The sequence below is a fragment of the Bombina bombina genome, chromosome 11 (genome assembly GCF_027579735.1).
Source record: "Bombina bombina isolate aBomBom1 chromosome 11, aBomBom1.pri, whole genome shotgun sequence".
In the NCBI taxonomy this organism is placed as follows: Eukaryota; Metazoa; Chordata; class Amphibia; order Anura; family Bombinatoridae; genus Bombina; species Bombina bombina.
This window is the reverse complement of record NC_069509.1, coordinates 135,375,968-135,390,287: the sequence shown is the minus strand read 5'-3', so window position 1 is coordinate 135,390,287 and position 14,320 is coordinate 135,375,968. Positions and strand designations below refer to the sequence as shown.

At 39.3% G+C, this 14,320-nt stretch overlaps 1 protein-coding gene across 1 annotated transcript in view; it reads left to right on the top strand.

The window, feature by feature from the left end:
* Positions 1-14,320, top strand: part of COG7 (component of oligomeric golgi complex 7) — a 336,481-nt gene that overhangs the window by 81,823 nt on the left and 240,338 nt on the right. The window contains exon 7 of the mRNA XM_053694578.1: positions 6,525-6,647. Coding sequence (XP_053550553.1) covers positions 6,525-6,647 — 123 coding nt within the window. The remainder of the gene's footprint in view (positions 1-6,524; positions 6,648-14,320) is intronic.

Sequence of the window (14,320 nt, the reverse complement as noted above, 5' to 3'; positions counted from 1 at the left end):
CAAGATGGTTAAAATGAGGACCAAACAGAATCATTTTCATTCCTTTCGAAACTTTAAGGGTGGTCCCTCTACTTCCTCATCCGCCTTCAAGCAGGAGGGGAACTTTGCTCAATCCAAGTCAGTCTGGAGACCTAACCAGACCTGGAATAAAGGCAAACAGGCCAAGAAGCCCGCTGCTGCTACCAAGACAGCATGAAGGGGCAGCCCCCAATCCAGGACCGGATCTAGTAGGGGGCAGACTTTCTCTCTTCACTCAGGCTTGGGCAAGAGACGTTCAGGATTCCTGGGCATTAGACATTGTGACCCAGGGGTATCGTCTAGAATTCAAGGATTCTCTCCCAAGGGGGAGATTCCATCTTTCACGTTTGTCTGTAAACCAGACAAAAAGAGGCGTTCTTACGCTGTGTAAAAGACCTATATATCATGGGTGCAATCTGCCCAGTTCCAAGATTAGAACAAGGGCAGGGGTTTTACTCCAGTCTGTTTGTGGTTCCCAAAAAAGAGGGAACGTTCAGACCGATTTTAGATCTCCAAACTCTAAACAAATTTCTCAGAGTCCCATCATTCAAGATGGAGACCATACGAACAATTTTACCAATGATCCAGGAGGGTCAATATATGACTACCGTGGATTTGAAGATCAAAGATCATCACCAGTTCCTCCGGTTCGACTTCCTGGACAAACATTACCAGTTTGTGGCCCTTCCTTTCGGGTTGGCCACAGCTCCCAGAATTTTCACAAAGGTGCTAGGGTCCCTTCTGGCGGTTCTAAGGCCGCGGGGCATAGCAGTGGCGCCCTATCTGGACGATATTTTGATTCAGGCGTCAACTTACCATCTAGCCAAATTTCACACGGACATCGTGTTGGCTTTTCTAAGAACTCACGGGTGGAAGGTGAACATAAAAAAAAGAGTTCACTTGTTCCTCTGACAAGAGTTCCATTCCTAGGAACTCTGATAGACTCGGTAGACATGAAGATTTTTCTTACGGAGGTCAGGAAATCAAAGATCCTAACCACTTGCCGAGCACTTCATTCCATTCCGCGGCCATCAGTGGCTCAATGTATGGAGGTAATTGGACTAATGGTAGCGGCAATGGACATAGTTCCGTTTGCTCGCTTACATCTCAGACCACTGCAGCTGTGCATGCTCAGACAGTGGAATGGGGATTATGCAGATTTATCTCCGCGGATAAAACTGGATCTAGAGACCAGAGACTCTCTTCATTGGTGGTTGTCACAGGATCACCTGTCCCAGGGAATGTGCTTCCGCAGGCCAGAATGGGTCATAGTGACGACGGACGCCAGTCTCTCGGGCTGGGGTGCAGTCTGGAGTTCCCTGAAGGCTCAGGGTGTGTGGACTCTGGAGGAGTCCCTACTACCAATAAATATTCTGGAACTGAGAGCGATATTCAACGCGCTTCAAGCGTGGCCTCAGCTGGCTTCGGCCAATTTCATAAGATTCCTGTCGGACAATATCACGACTGTAGCATATATCAATCATCAAGGGGGAACAAAGAGTCATCTAGTGATGATAGAGGTTTCCAAAATTATTTGATGGGCAGAGACTCACTCTTGCCATCTATCAGCAATATATATCCCAGGAGTGGAGAACTGGGAAGCGGATTTTCTAAGTCGGCAGACTTTTCATCCGGGGGAGGGGGATCTCCATCCGGAGGTGTTTGCCCGATTGATGCTCTAGCAGTACCGTGGTCGTTCAACCTGGCTTTTGTGTTTCCTCCCTTTCCTCTCTTACCTTGTCTGATTGCGAGAATCAAACAAGAGAGGGCTTCAGTAATCTTGATAGCGCCTGCTTGGCCACGCAGGACTTGGTATGCAGACCTGGTGGAAATGTCATCTCTGCCACCGTGGAAACTGCCACTGAGACAGGACCTTCTCATTCAGGGTCCATTCCAACATCCAAATCTAGTTTCTCTGCAGCTGACTGCCTGGAGATTGAACGCTTGATTTTATCTAAGCGGAGATTCTCTGAGTCGGTCATTGATTCCTTAATTCAGGCTCGAAAGCCTGTCACTAGGAAAATTTACCATAAGATATGGCGTAAATATCTTTATTGGTGCGAATCCAAGGGCTACTCATGGAGTAAGATCAGGATTCCTAGGATTTTGGCCTTTCTCCAAGAAGGTTTGGAGAAGGGGTTATCAGCTAGTTCCTTAAAGGGACAGATTTCTGCTTTGTCAAACTTACTACACAAGCGTCTGGCAGATGTCCCAGACGTTCAATCGTTTTGTCAGGCTTTGGTTAGAATTAAGCCTGTGTTTAAACCTGTTGCTCCGCCATGGAGTTTGAATTTAGTTCTTAATGTTCTTAAAGGGGTTCCGTTTGAACCCATGCATTCCATAGATATTAAATTCTATCTTGGAAAGTTCTGTTTTTAGTTGCTATCTCTTCTGCTCGAAGAGTTTCTGAGCTATCTGCGTTACAATGCGACTCACCTTATCTTATCTTCCATTCTGATAAGGTGGTTTTGCGTACTAAACCTGGATTTCTTCCTAAGGTTGTTTAAAATAAGAATATTAATCAGGAAATTGTTGTTCCTTCTCTGTGTCCTAACCCTTCTTCTAAGAAGGAGCGTCTGTTACATAACTTGGACGTGGTTCGTGCTTTGAAGTTTTACTTGCAAGCGACCAAGGATTTCCGTCAAACATCTTCTCTGTTTGTTGTCTATTCTGGAAAGCGTAGAGGTCAAAAGGCTACGGCTACCTCACTTTCTTTTTGGCTGAAAAGCATCATCCGTTTGGCATACGAGACTGCTGGGCAGCAGCCCCCTCAAAAGATTACAGCTCATTCTACTAGAGCGGTGGCTTCCACATGGGCTTTTAAAAATGATGCTTCTGTTGAACAGATTTGTAAGGCCGCGACTTGGTCTTCCCTTCATACCTTTTCCAAATTTTACAAATTTGATACCTTTGCTTCTTCTGAGGCTATTTTTGGGAGAAAGGTTCTTCAAGCAGTGGTGCCTTCCGTTTAGGTATCTGTCTTGTCCCTCCCGTTCATCCGTGTCCTGTAGCTTTGGTATTGTATCCCACAAGTAAAGGGTGAATCCGTGGACTCGTCGTATCTTATAGAAGAAAAGGAAATTTATGCTTACCTGATAAATTGATTTCTTCTAAGATACGATTCCACGGCCCGCCCTGTCAATTTAAGACAGATTATCTTTTTTTGTTTAAAACTTCAGTCACCTCTGCACCTTTTAGTTTCTCCTTTTTCTTCCTATAACTTCGGTCGAATGACTGGGGGGTGGAGTCAAGGGAGGAGCTATATAGACAGCTCTGCTGGGGTGCTCTTTGCCACTTCCTGTTAGCAGGAGGATAATATCCCACAAGTAAAGGATGAATCCGTGGACTCGTCGTATCTTAGAAGAAATCAATTTATCAGGTAAGCATAAATTTCCTTTTTTTAATATGAACTAATTTTAAGCTTAAAGGGACAGTCAACTAAAAGTTTTTTTATTGTTTACAAAGATAGATAATCCCTTTATTACCCAACAAAACAAAAAGAAGAGAGTGCAATGTACTAATATCCCAAATTTAGTTTGGAGATTGTTGGCCCTTTATTAGCTAGTCCCCAATTTTGCATAACCAACACAGTTATATTAATATACTGTTTACCTCTGTAATTACCTTGTATCTAATCCTTTTCTGACAGCCCCCTGATCACATGACATTTGATTTATTATCTATTGACTTGCATTTTAGCCAATTGTACTGTGTTGTGCACAACCCATGGGCGTGAGCACAATGTTATCTATATGGCCCACATGAACTAGCAGTGTCTTGTTGTGAAAAGCTAATAAAAAAGCATGTGATAAGAAGCTGTCTTTAGTGGCTTAGAAACAGACAGAAATTTAGAGGTTTAAATGTTATAAAGTAGATTAATATAACAATGTTGGTTTTGCAAAGCTGGGGAATGGGTAGTAAAGGCGTTATCTACCTTTTTAAACAATAACAATTTTAGTGTTGACTGTCCCTTTAACATTGGTTACATTTCTAGCCGTTGGTCAATAAAATCAGCCCCGTTGTGCGCCCATTAATAAGCTGCTGGGGAGAGCACTGCACTACATTTTACAAAAACCTTTCCAGGTCAATGGTGTTTTCGAGCCAAAAAAGCTAGAAAAACTGGTGTATTTAGTTTTATGTGCTGCTCTAGGGATTGAGAAATGTGCTGCACTCCCACAACCAGAGCCTAGTGTCATATAGAGGGGTCATGCAAACCCCTAGGACTACTGACTCTAAACAATGAATGCCCTTTGATTTGGAATAAAATAAATAAATGCAACATGCTATAGAACTTCCCCTCAAGTGTTGGTGGCTCGTGCCTAGTTAGCGTAGCTCAAAATGGATCACTGGCTGTGGCACCCCTGTGAGTCCAGGCATTGATTAATTTTACATTAGATTGGAGATATCGTGTTTCCTTGTGAAATATAAACTGTACATATTATTATTTATAGTAGTGTCTACTACATGCAGTTATATGAAAATTGGTGTATACTGTTGCTTTAAGATTAATATACTCATAAGGCTTTTCTACCTTTCAAATTTGTATTACCAAGTTATATTTAAAGAGACATTATAGTCCAAATTAAAGTTTCATGATTCCAATAGGGCATGAAATTGTAAATAACTTTCCAATTTACTTTTATCATCAAAATTGCTTTGTTCTCTTGGTATTCTTTGTGGAGAGCTAAACCTAGGCTCATATGCTAATTTCTAAGCAGTTGAACTGCCTCTTATCTCAGTGCACTTTGACAGTTAGACACTGCTAGTTCATGTGTGTCGTATAGATAACTTGTGCTCACTCTGTGGAGTTATTTAAGAGTCAGCACTTATTGGCTAAAATGCATGTCTGTCAAAATAACTGAGATAACGGGCAGTCTGCAGAGGCTTAGAAGCAAGAAACTCACAGAGGTAAGAAGTGTATTAATATAACAGCGTTGGTTATGCAAAACTGGGGAATGTGTAATAAAGGGATTTTATATATTTTTAATAATAAAATATGTGGAGTAGACTGTCCCTTTAAGTACATAAAACATTTTTTTGCATGCAGATTGTTTGCAATGCAGTCCTTAAAGAGAAATTCAAAATTAAACTTGCATGATTCAGATGTAATTTTAAAGGGACATTATACACTAGATTTTTTTTTTGCATAAATGTTATGTAGATGATCCATTTATACAGCCCATCTGGGTGTGTTTCTGTAAAAATGTACAGTTTTGATTATTTTTAAATAACATTGTGCTGATTTTCAGACTCCTAACCTAACCAAGCCCCAAAGTTTTAAATGTATACTGATGTATACAGACTTCAGACTGCTGCTGTTTGTATAATGGGTCTTTTTTACACTGGATTTTTAGATCAATATCTGTGCATATTATTCTTTATAGTAGTGTTTATTACATGCAGTTAAATGAAAATTGGTGTATACTGCCCCTTTAAGGGCACTTAAATTTACTTCTATTTTCAAATTGGCTTTGTTCTCTTGGTATCCATGATTAAAAGGATGTTAAACTACTGGGTGTTAGCTCGTGATTAGTGGAGCTGACTTAAACTATGTGTTTAACCACTTTGCAGACATTAAAAACATGGTTCTGTACAAGCATTTGTGCAATAATAAAATGCTGTAACATAATAGAAATTTTTTTTATTTTACACTTTTATATCCCTTTAATTGCTAAGATATATGCTATGTATAAAATTATATAAAAATAACTTTAAAGGGACATTAGACAACTCTTGCGTAAAATTTGTGCTTTTTCCTACACTCTCTAGAGAGGCCAAAAAGCAAAATCTGTCATCTAGATTTTCAAATTTCTGCAAATTGCCTTAAAGGGACACTCAAGTCAAAATAAACTTGTATGATTCAGATGGAACAGTTTTAAGACAATTTTCAATTTACTTCCATTATCAAATGTTGCACAATCTTTTAGGGGAACAAGATCCTACTGAGCATATGCACAAGCTCACAGGGTATACTAAGGCACTGTGGCTGAGCGCTGTAGCAACCCAAGGGTTGCAGGTTCGATCCCCGGTGAGGTCCACTCATCCTTTCATCCTTCCGAGGTCGATAAAATGAGCAGCGCCTTGAGACTCTTAAGGGTGATTAGCCGCGCTTTACAAGTACCCAATACATACATACATACATACGTATACTAGTCTGTGATTGGCTGATGTCTGTCACATGATACAGGGGGCCGGAAAATGGGAGAAAAAATTAATCTACTGCTTTTTTGAAATTCAGAGAAGGTTTGAAATCATTGTCTTTTTATTATGCACTTGTTAATTATTTACTGCATTGAGTGGTCCTTTAATCAACTATTTGATTTGCAGAATTTGTAGGTACACAATTTGCTTTTTGGCCTCTTTAGGAAGTGGGAGACGAGCCTCCATTCTACACAAAAGCAAGAGATATCTAATGTATTGTTAATGTCACTAACAATATCTGTATGTAAATGAATGAATGATTAAACTTTAAATTGATCACTTGTTTCTCTAATTTGCTGTTGTAGGTGCTGTTGGTGACCGTATGGCAGGAACTCTGTCAAAGTGAAATACCTCTAGACCGCCAGCTGACAGAATTCTATGACACGTTGTTGAGTGCCTGGCATACCCAGCTGCAATGGGTCTCACAGGTACAAATCGTATGAGAATGGCAAAAATGTGTGATGGAAAATTCATGTTTCATGAGGGTTGGATCAAATTAGTGTATTAACCCTTTGGCTGCTAAGCCATTTCCCACCTGTGTGCTAAGCTGGTTTTGAGCTTTTTCTTGCAGTTCACGGTTAAACACTTTTAGAAGTAAAGTTTGTTTGAATAAGCTATACAAACTATATATTGGTTTTTTTCAGCAGACCTAGCAGATTCAAAATATACCATTATTATTATATGTGTATGTATCATCAGATTTAAAAAATAGCACATAAAATCTAGTATGTAATTTTATTTTTCTAAGCTCTAGCATCAAAACCTGTGTGGATAAATATTTGTAGTAGGTAACCTGTCTGAAATAAGCAGAAATTAAGATCATTTGACTGTTTTTTTCCACTTGCAATCCCTTTTACCCAATATAACGCTTGCTTGATTGGTGGCTACATTTAATCAGCAAGCACTACCCAGGTGCTGAACCAAAGATGGGCCGACTCATTAGCTTACATTCCTGCTTTTTCAAATAAAGATACCAAGAGAATGAAGAAAAAATAAGAAGAGTAAATTGGAAAGTTGTTTAAAATGGCATGCTCTGTCTGAATCATGAAAGAAAAAACGTGGGTTCAGTGTCCCTTTAATGACCTAACATGTATAGGTTAGAGGAGCGAATGGAGAGATACTCATGTGATATTTTTTTTCCAGCTTTTTACAAAGTGATTTAGCATTTGGTTAACTGTCCCTTTAAACTTTTTTAATTGTCTACATATATTTTTTCAAAGGCCATTATAGTGGAAAAATACATGGTCTAATTCCTTAGAGCATATCATTATACCACTAGTGGCCCTGCAATACTATATGTTTAACCCCCGCAAAGGGCTTAAACATATAAAGTACCATTCAAGAGCTGCAGAGAACTGCTGGTCCTGACCCAGCTGTGTAACTACTGCTGCTGATTTGGTGACCAGAGTTTGTTTGCTCAGGACCAGCAGTGTTCTGCAGCTCCTAAGCAGTACTTTAACTTTGTCTTTAACTACTTTGTAGTGGTTAAACACATAGCAATAGATTTTCTTCTCGGACCATCTGTGCTTTGCACCTCCTAATCGGTACTCTAACTAAGCAAAGGGAATAAACACATAAAATTGCAGGGTTGGCTGGCGTTACAATTGCATTCTCTAACACATTAGAGCATGTTCCTTTAAACATTTAAAGGGATATGGAACCCCACGTTTTTCTTTTATGATTCATATAGAGAATACAATTTAAAAAAAGTTTCCAATTTGCTTCTATTTTCCAATTTGCTTTGTTTCCTTGTTGTTCTTTGCTGAAGAGATATCTAGATAGGAAGCGTGCACATGTCTGGGGCACTACATGACAGGAAATAGCGCTGCCATTTAGTGTTTATGCTGAAGTATAACATTGCTACAAAACCGCTGCCATATAGAGCTGCAGACACGTGCACACTCCTGAACTTAGCTTCCTGCTTTTCAACAAAGGAGAACAAGAAAACAACATACATTTGATAATAGAAGTAAATTGGAAAGTAATTTAAAATTGCATGTTCTTTCTGAATCCTGAAAGAAAAAAATTGTGTTTTATGTCCCTTTAAGATATTTTAAAGGATCAGTCTAGTCAAAATTAAACTTTCATGATTCAGATAGGGCATGCAATTTTAAACAACTCTACATTTTACTTTTATCATCAAATTGGCTTTGCTCTCTTAGTATTCTTTGTTGAAAGCTTAATCTAGGTAGGCTCATATGCTAATTTCTAAGCCATTGAACTGCCTCTTATCTCAATGCATATTGACAGTTAGACAATGCTAGTTCATGTGTGCCATATAGATAACATTGTGCTCACTCCCGTGGAGTTATTCAGGAGTCAGCACTAATTGGCTAAAATGCAAGTCTGTCAAAAGAAATGAAATAAGGGGGCAGTTTGCAGAGGCTTAGATATAAGGTAATTACAGAGGTAAAACGTGTATTATTATAACTGTGTTGGTCATGCAAAACCGGGAAATGGGTAATAAAAGGATTATCTATCTTTTTAAATAATAACAATTCTGGAGTAGACTGTCCCTTTAACGATGTAATATGCACATTAGAATGTTTTCTGCTTTTCATGCTTATGATGTAAGCCAGTTTCTTTAGAAGTGTTTATCGATATTAAAGGTAAAATATCGTTATATAATCCTTGTTAAATAATGTATTCTTATGTAAAGCATAACTATTTAACCACAGACTATTGCACACACTGAGAAACGCACAAACAGGTTTGAATTCTAACAGACAAGTGTTGCATCATAACCTATGGGCTGTTAGAGTCAGGTGAGGGCATGCTTCAGCTACCTGGTGATACAGATTTGCTGTCACACTCCACCAGTCTTACTGCACAGCTCTGAAAATTCAAGTCACTATAGATGTGACGATCGATAAGAGATTTATGCTCTGCCCGCTGCACCTTTGTGGTTTGAACCTGCTTTTCTAACTACCCTTTATCTGATGTACTTGCAAATTCACAGAAACTCAATTTCATATCATTGTGTCCTGAAGATTCTAATCTACAACTCAAAAAGGTAAAAGTTTATTAAAACACAAATCCATTGGCCCTTATTTTTAAAGGGACATTCAAGGGATAGAAACGTCAAAAATAAACTTGCATGATTCAGATAGAGCATGTCATTTTAAGACACTTCTAAATTCACTTCTGTTTTCAAATGTGCATTGTTCTCCTTGGTATCCCTTGTTGAAAAAGAATATGCACATATCCTACACTAGTGGGCGCTAGCTGCTGATTGGTGCCTGCACATGTTTATCTCATGTGATTAGCTAACTAGATGTGTTCAGCTAGCTGCCAGTGCTGTTCCTTCAGCAAAGGATAACAAAAGAATGAAGCAAATTTGACAAATTAATAAATTGGAAAGTTGTTTAAAATTGTATGTTCTGTCCAAATTATGATTTTTTTTTTTAAGTTTTGGTCCCTTTAAATACTTTGCGATTGTAATATAAAATGTTTAAAATGACAGTAAAGTAAAAATTAAATGTTCATGGCTTAGCACATGCAATTTTAAAAACAGTTTCCAATATACTTTTATTATCAATTTAGTTTTTTGTATGCTTTGTTGAAAAGTAAAGCTAAATAGGCTCTGGAGAGTGCAAGAAGTCTCATGTAAAACATTGCTACAAACATTTATAGCAAACATTGCTTAAAGGGACATGAAACCCCAACATTTTCTTTAATGGTTCAGATAGAGTACCAATGTATTTCTAATATGAAATTTGTTTTGTTCACTTGTTATCCTTTGTTAAAGGAGTTGCAATACACTGCTGGGAGCTAGCTGAAATGCAGGAGAACTAATGACAAGAGGCATATATGTGCAGCCACCAATCAGCAGCTAGCTCCCAGTAGCATTGCTGCTCCTAAGCCTACCTAGGTAGGCTTTTCAACAGAGGATACAATCAGAACAAAGCAAATTAGATGATAGACTTAAATTGGAAAGCTTCTTAAAATTTCATGCTCTATCTGAATCATGATAGAGAAAATTACGGTTCATGTCTCTTTAACTCCTTAAACCATTTGGACTTAGGAACTACGTCACAGAGTACTTTGCCCAGCGTACTCTTTTGACGTAATATCTACGTCACGCCTTCTGACGCGGTCCTTGCTGTCAGCTTTGGCAGTGAATACTGCAGCCAGAGGCAGACGACTGATCATTCTTCCTTTACCATATTAAGGCAGATCACCAAACATACAGTGACACTCTGTATCATTGCCTGTATCGGCTTGTGGTGATGCTGTGGGAGGGAAGGAGGAAGACAGGCGGGCACTGCACTTGCTTGGAGGAGAAGGGGAGGGTTCACTACACTACAGTTAACCTTTTTTTTAATTAATAAGAAAATTTATGCTTACCTGATAAATTTATTTCTTTTTTTTTTTTCTTTTTTTTTAAATTTTAAATTTTTATTGAAATTTTGATAGAAGGCATACATACAATGCTAAATAGGGTAGCATATTAACAGTAATTGAATACAGGCAGCATGTGACATAACCTTATAATGGACAGTATGTATTCCTAGATAAGAGAGGAAAAGAAAAGAATATGTTATGCAGTTAGTATGCCAAGTACTCTAATCACCTCCATAATGATCAGAGAGGCCACTCTTGGACCTTTACGCTAAATATAACAAACTAGTGGAGGTTGATTACAACCAAGGAGATCACTTGTGGATCTCGAGCTAGTAACACACCGTGCTTTCTAATTTTACTATTATAACTGGCAACTGTTACACACAAAGATATGGACACCTTTAAGAGCAATTAGTTGGATTATCAAATATAGAACATAAGACGCAACTGTGCATATAATTACTAATCAGAGTGGGAGCACTGCTAGACCGGATGGGGCTATGAATAAAAAAAAAACAACACATAGTACATAATGGCTTTGTAACCACTCTAACCCTCAGCACAATCTACTATCCTGGTGTGTGTGATAAATATCATCTCAGTCATATAATACATGCTTAGAATACTATATACGCATTTGTAACAAACTATCATTACGTATAGTAAATAAGTAAAACAGCTGCAGTTCCTGAGATATCTTACCTATCTTAGACAGTACAATTATGGCTTCAATACTGTCACATAGCATATGCTAATTTATAACTATATGAGGATACAGACATTCAACTTGATATAAGGAGAGGGGATTATTATTTAACTTGTTAGCAACTATAAATCCATATTTACCCGCCCTATGTAGTTAATACAGTCTCAGTTGTAGGAGGTGTAATGAACAACGTCCACACAGTAAATAAAAATGAATAATGTATTTTCATCAAATTGTCCAGTAAGAGGAAAATTACAAAGTTCTCTCGCATCAAGCCATGCTGTCAGCAGACACGTAGCACAACGGCTCTAACCCATGCCTGTCCTCCACAACTGTGCCACAAGCTTGGGGTATAATTTATCGTCGGGTGCCTTGAAAATCATGTGCCACATTGCCGTTGTTAGAGTGGCAGTACTGTAGACAATCTTCTTGAGTCTTTGGCATCGAGTGACATAAAGAGCAAGCTCTGAGTAGTGGGGTAGAAATCCCAGCAGTGAGAAGGTGAAAGGTATGCCTTTTGGCCTTTTAGGACGGAGATTCACAGGGGTAATCTCTGCAGCTCGATGCGTATTAACATCATCTTGGCAAGCGTTGTGAGGGTAAAGTAAATCCGGACGGCTCCAGACTAATGTATTCATAAATTTTTGGTGCATCGAGGTTTTCATCTGCTCCTCATTCTGTAATGTCTCAGGCTCAATACCCCGACACGCTTCCACCATTGGTGAGGCTGTGGTATAAGGCTGAGGGTCATTTATTGCGCTCGTCGCCCCGTCTGAACTGTCTACCTCTGCTACTGTTGCTCTCTGGTGCAAAAGATCCAGATCAGTTCTCAGGTGTCTAGTTGTAAGTGTGTTGACTTCGTCTGCAGTAGGAGTCTCACATATACAGCGCTGTATAGTAGCGATCATCTCCTCCTCTAGTCGGGACAAAGCTGCACATATAAGTTCCTTAATTATTCGGGATTGTGTATCCATGATGAGCATTAGTTGTAATGAATGGTCTCTTCTCAAAGTGTTGCTCTTTTAGCAGAACAAGAAGTTAGATCGTGCTCCAGCACAACCGGCTGGCATATATCTGGTATTATCAGATCAATGGAGGGGTGAGTGAGGTTCCAAGCCGTCTCTAGGCCTCTGCTGCGTACCTCACCAATTCTGGGCTGCTAGGCTGAAGTAAACAATAAATAGTACTTAAGTCTTTTCCACGAGGATTAGATATCCTCACCTAACTGAAATTTAACTTAGTGGGAGAAATTTAGGAGTGATAAACAGCAGATTTAACATCTCCTCTGTAGAGCCCTAATTAAAAGCAGCCATCTCAGTCGGTAGTTGGACACGCCCCCCAAATTTATTTCTTTTTTGACACGATGAGTCCACGGATCATCTTAATTACTAATGGGATATTCATCTCCTGGTCAGCAGGAGGAGGAAAAGAGCACCACAGCAGAGCTGTTAAATAGCTCTTCCCTTCCCTCCCACTCCAGTCATTCAACCAAAGTTAAGGAAAGAAAGGAAAAGCCAAGGTGCAGAGGTGTCTGAAACTTACAATAACCCATAACCTGTCTTACAAGAACAGGGCGGGCCGTGGACTCATCGTGTCAAAAAAGAAATACATTTCTCCAACATAGGTGTGTCCGGTCCACGGCGTCATCCTTACTTGTGGGATATTCTCTTCCCCAACAGGAAATGGCAAAGAGCCCAGCAAAGCTGGTCACATGATCCCTCCTAGGCTCCGCCTACCCCAGTCATTCTCTTTGCCGTTGTACAGGCAACATCTCCACGGAGATGGCTTAGAGTTTTTTAGTGTTTAACTGTAGTTTTTCATTATTCAATCAAGAGTTTGTTATTTTCAAATAGTGCTGGTACGTACTATTTACTCAGAAACAGAAAAGAGATGAAGAATTCTGTTTGTATGAGGAAAATGATTTTAGCAACCGTAACTAAAATCCATGGCTGTTCCACACAGGACTGTTGAGAGCATTAACTTCAGTTGGGGGAACAGTTTGCAGTCCTTGCTGCTTGAGGTATGACACATTCTAACAAGACGATGTAATGCTGGAAGCTGTCATTTTCCCTATGGGATCCGGTAAGCCATGTTTATTACGATTGTAAATAAGGGCTTCACAAGGGCTTATTTAGACTGTAGACATTTTTTGGGCTAAATCGATTGATATTAACTCTTATTTAGCCTTGAGGAATCATTTATTCTGGGTATTTTGATATAATAATATCGGCAGGCACTGTTTTAGACACCTTATTCTTTAGGGGCTTTCCCAAAGCATAGGCAGAGTCTCATTTTCGCGCCGGTGTTGCGCACTTGTTTTTGAGAGGCATGGCATGCAGTCGCATGTGAGAGGAGCTCTGATACTTATAAAAGACTTCTGAAGGCATCATTTGGTATCGTATTCCCCTTGGGTTTGGTTGGGTCTCAGCAAAGCAGATACCAGGGACTGTAAAGGGGTTAAAGCTTAAAACGGCTCCGGTTCCGTTATTTTAAGGGTTAAAGCTTCCAAATTTGGTGTGCAATATTTTCAAGGCTTTAAGACACTGTGGTGAAAGTTTGGTGAATTTTGAACAATTCCTTCATGTTTTTTCGCAATTGCAGTAATAAAGTGTGTTCAGTTTAAAATTTAAAGTGACAGTAACGGTTTTATTTAAAAACGTTTTTTGTACTTTCTTATCAAGTTTATGCCTGTTTAACATGTCTGAACTACCAGATAGACTGTGTTCTGAATGTGGGGAAGCCAGAATTCCTATTCATTTAAATAAATGTGATTTATGTGATAATGACAATGATGCCCAAGATGATTCCTCAAGTGAGGGGAGTAAGCATGGTACTGCATCATTCCCTCCTTCGTCTACACGAGTCTTGCCCACTCAGGAGGCCCCTAGTACATCTAGCGCGCCAATACTCCTTACTATGCAACAATTAACGGCTGTAATGGATAATTCGGTCAAAAACATTTTAGCCAAAATGAACCCTTGTCAGCGTAAGCGTGGATGCTCTGTTTTAGTTACTGAAGAGCATGACGACGCTGATATTAATATCTCTGAA